The sequence below is a fragment of the Arachis ipaensis genome, chromosome B10 (genome assembly GCF_000816755.2).
Source record: "Arachis ipaensis cultivar K30076 chromosome B10, Araip1.1, whole genome shotgun sequence".
NCBI classification, from domain to species: Eukaryota; Viridiplantae; Streptophyta; class Magnoliopsida; order Fabales; family Fabaceae; genus Arachis; species Arachis ipaensis.
The window spans coordinates 8,093,203-8,097,471 of NC_029794.2; the positions used below are offsets into that span (position 1 = coordinate 8,093,203).

A 4,269-nucleotide genomic window follows, 5' to 3' on the forward strand; every position below is an offset into this window, starting at 1 on the left:
ATTTTATTTTTTAAAATAAACTTTTAAAGTAATCTTACATGTTAATAACAAATTTTGGAAAAAATTATATTGTTAATCAAAATCAAATATAGTTTTTTACTTAAATTTAATTATATGCAATCTTATATGTTAATAACAAATTTTGAAAAAAATTATATTATACTTTTAATTTTAATTTAAATATTACTTTTAATTGAAAATGAGTTTATTTATTTGTTCCAACTATCTATTCTTAAATTACCGTTAATTATTCGACATATATTTGAGACTTGTTATATCATTATTAGTTATTTAAAATTTTATGTTGAATCTTGTTATATAAATTTCATTTTTTGTAGCAACAAAAGCGTAAATCTAATCCAATCCAAACCACTTTAAAATATTTTGGATCGAATCAAATTTTCTTAATAAAATTATGTAATTCTAACTTCACCGCAATAAATTTTGTATTCCAATTAGATCAATTTTTGACGCAAAACTGATCCGAATGGCTTCACGGATACCTCTACCATCACACACATCCCTCAGCACCAACGTTGATCCAATCCAAGCCGTGTAAGTTGAATCATGCCGTATACATCTCATCCCAAAGTAATCTGCTGCATAAAGAATATCACACCATGTCAAGTCTCACCATTAATCAGACAATCACGTGCTTTACAATATTCGAGGTACAAGATCATGCATAACTACAGTACAATCACAGCTTAATGGAGGGAAATATAGATCGCTGTTATGGGCCATAGAAAAAGATTGCATGCTAAGTTTTAATCAAATGGTTGCTTACTGTGTTTCTTAATACACGAATTTTATTTTCTGAAATTTTAACTTCTAAATAAGACATTCCAAATTCTAATAATTATAAAATACAAATGTCAAGGTTTAACTTTTATATTTAAATAAAATTTTAAATAAACAAAACACTTACCTTCCAATGGGCATGTTTTAAGAAAAAAAAAATACAAATTAACAAATTTAATTTTGAAATTTACAATCATCCCATAAAAAATAATATATTAAATCTTGACATTATTAAAAAAATACCACTAAAAGGATAACACCAACATAAATAAAATGGGCCTTCCAGTGCTAAATTATTTACTACACCTTCGTTAACAATTTTTCCCAGCCACGAATTAACGAAGAAAACCCTTGTTGAATTTTCCCATCTTCTCCTCAATACATCTTTTACCTCTTAAATCTAAATTTACACTTGAAGCTTATGCATAGTAGTATGAACATTATCATTAAGTCATTAACAATTGCCTACGCTTTCTTTTTGTCTTATTATCCATCATTAATCATTACCAATGACGCCATCAATACTTCTAACGTCGACATTGTTTCATATAAACAAATACAATCAAAACCCCTTACATGATCTACCTCCCACTTGGCTTTCACATTGTGATCCAACAAAATTCTTACCCATTCCTCTTTAAACTAATTGAACCACAAGGTTAACATTTCCAAAATTGCCGCACCAAATATATCGGAACGACACCACCAAATTTGTGCTAACAAATTTTGTTACCAAACAAATTTAAATAGGAACTGAAATCATAAGCTTTTCCAAACCAATCACTAGGGGTGGAGGGGTCCACAAGGCTAATTAGGAATCAGATTCTCCTGCAACTACGTCAGCTAAGCCCACCCAATTGTAGCCGAAAAATTCCCACTCTTGCATCCAAGCCTTCACCTCACCAGTGACTGATTTAGTGAGGATTTTGCTCGTCGGTATAGGATTTCACACAAATTGAATTCTCCTTGCAAAGTATAGTTCTACACCAACAAACAATTCTCCCAATCAAAAATTTTGGTTTTGTCACGAATAACAGACCCCAATTAAGAATTAACCGAAGTATTTAGACTTCGGATCGTCTCCCTAGAAAATAATGTAGTGCTTAATTATTGGCTATGAAGGGGTAAAGGGGGGGGTTGGTTCATAAGAAGGCAAGAAAGTAAATTAAGCGATTAAGTAAAGAAAGCAAAATAAAGAACTCTTGGCTAAGACTTAGGTAATTGAGGTCACCATTCTTGTCAACAAATTGAATATTGGTAATTAAGAGAGGCCAACCTATTAAGTCTACTTCCCAAAAGCTTTAAGTACATAACATTTACTCCTAAGCTTGAAGTACGTCAAATAGATTTGATCACATCAACCCTTAAGTCCTAACCTACCTACTAATTAACTTAGTAGTGGGTTAGCGTCAATGGGTATCAAATTGATCACCATGGGTTCTCAAATCACCAATTCCATCATACCCAATAACTCAAGTTTACCCAATTCCCTTGGCTTAGACCAAGAGTTGATAAAACTACTCAAAAACTAAAGAGAACATTTCATCAAACACATAGAGTGCAATAAAGGTAAACATCATAAATGGCAAGAATAGTAAAATCTAACAACTACTAAGTGCAAGAAAAGTAAGATCAACAACTCAATTCAACAATAAAGAAACATCAAACATTAAATTGCATTAAAAGTAAATCAAATCTAACATGAGTTCATCATCACAAAAGAGAGCAAAATGAGAAATTAACATCACAATTAAGAGAATCAAGATGTAGAAATGAGAAATTATAAAAGAAACAAGATAAGATCAAGTGATTAAACATGAATCTAAGATAATCTATCCTAATCCTAACCTAATTCTAGAGAGAAGAGGGAGCTTCTCTCTCTAGAAAACTAACTAAAAGTTCATGTTGGCTAAACTAATTGCTCCCCCTTTGCTTGGACTTTAATTCTGCATGAAATACACTCAGAAACAAGTCGGATTTGGGCCTGGGCAGCTCAGAAATCGCCCCCTGCTCAGAAATCGGGGTTTATCAGTGACCACACTTGCACGTCTATAAAACCTCCATTTTTTTTCATTTCTAAACCGTTCCTTCGACAACCAACATTCACAATGGCTGGTCAAACCTCACCAGATTACTACTGTGTCTTCAACGGATGGATCCCCGGGATATACACATCCTTGGAAGAACTTCTTGAGCAGATTAATGAGTTCGACGACTGTTGCTGGGAAAAATACCAGACATTAGCCCTGGCGGAGCAGGCATGGCTTTCTTTCTTTGGCGGTGGAGACGCCGAAGAGGGCAAGAGACGCATACAACTTGGGGAAGCACCGGACGCCGTTGAGACCGATGACTATCGCGACAAGCAGAGGCTTGCCTTGAGAGCCTTGCATGCAAGGTTCCACCAGTTTCAATACGACTTAGCAAATAACCCAGAACGTAAGTCCTCCCCTATACTCATTGAATACCTCCTTCACTTTTCCTTCACACTATGTCCTTACCAAATGCACTACCGCGTAGGTCGTGACCTAGTTCCGGAGACTCCGCCGAATGAGCCATTGCTTCACCAAAGCATGAGATCCTACCTAGCCATGGCTTGCGAGAAGCTGGACATTCCTGGCCCCATATATAGGATCCTCAACCAAAGATACCCTGATGGTTGTACTTGCTATCAACATCTCGTTTCCGTCGTCCCTCCTTCATCATTTGAAGCCCTGGTAGTTATCGGACCTATAGCTTTCAACCCGACCATCTCCATCGAGGACGCTGCTCGGCTATGCATTCGAGAGATCTGTAAGAAGGAAGATTGCTACGTCCTAGACTACAACTATGATCTGGTGGGCATGTGGAAACAGAAATACATTCAACTCTGCAAAGAAACTTGCACCCTCAAGGCCAGGCTCAAAGACGTCACTGACTCAAAGGTTGCGCTGCAAGAGAGGATCTTCACCATTGACGGCCTTCGCCATGGCAGGTGTGGCGGTCAAACTTCCAATCGCTGAGGCCGACGACGAAGGTACTTGCCATGTAACACCTCTGCCTGCCTTCCGTCTCTTCCCACCGCCACCTTAAAAGCAACTCCTCCACTTCAATGACAACCAAAGTCTACATCCTCCGTCTTTTCTACTTTTTCTTTTTAGTTTATTATCCTCTGTTCGGCTAGCACCCATGTATACGCCCATCATCCGTCTACTACAACCTTATGCTTCTATTGTCTACAAATTATCTTACTATTACAATGCAAGTCATTGCAACTTATAATGATCCCAGCATTCTGTAGATGTCTAATGCCCATCTTCCTTAACATTCGTTAAAGACTTCCCTCAGCTACGGCTCGAATCAAACTGACACTTTTACTAGACACATGCAACCAACAACACAAGTTATAATCCACCAGTAAATAGCCCGTCAACGCGCTTCAACCTTGTGCTTTAATGACGACCCAATAAAAACAACCAACCCTACCCACTG

General features: G+C 36.7%; 1 protein-coding gene across 1 annotated transcript; it reads left to right on the top strand.

Annotated features, from left to right (window-relative positions):
- On the top strand, nucleotides 2,766-3,906 carry LOC107620062. The gene is made up of 2 exons (XM_016322284.2): nucleotides 2,766-3,237; nucleotides 3,319-3,906. Exons 1-2 carry the CDS (start codon nucleotides 2,910-2,912, stop codon nucleotides 3,798-3,800), a joined length of 810 nt encoding a protein of 269 aa, XP_016177770.1. The 5' UTR covers nucleotides 2,766-2,909; the 3' UTR covers nucleotides 3,801-3,906.

Coding starts and splice junctions, on each gene's coding strand:
- LOC107620062 (XM_016322284.2), top strand. CDS start 2,910: ATGGCTGGTCAAACCTCACCAGATTACTACTGTGTCTTCAACGGATGG. Junction 3,238..3,318: donor CTTAGCAAATAACCCAGAAC/GTAAGTCCTCCC, acceptor ACTACCGCGTAG/GTCGTGACCTAGTTCCGGAG.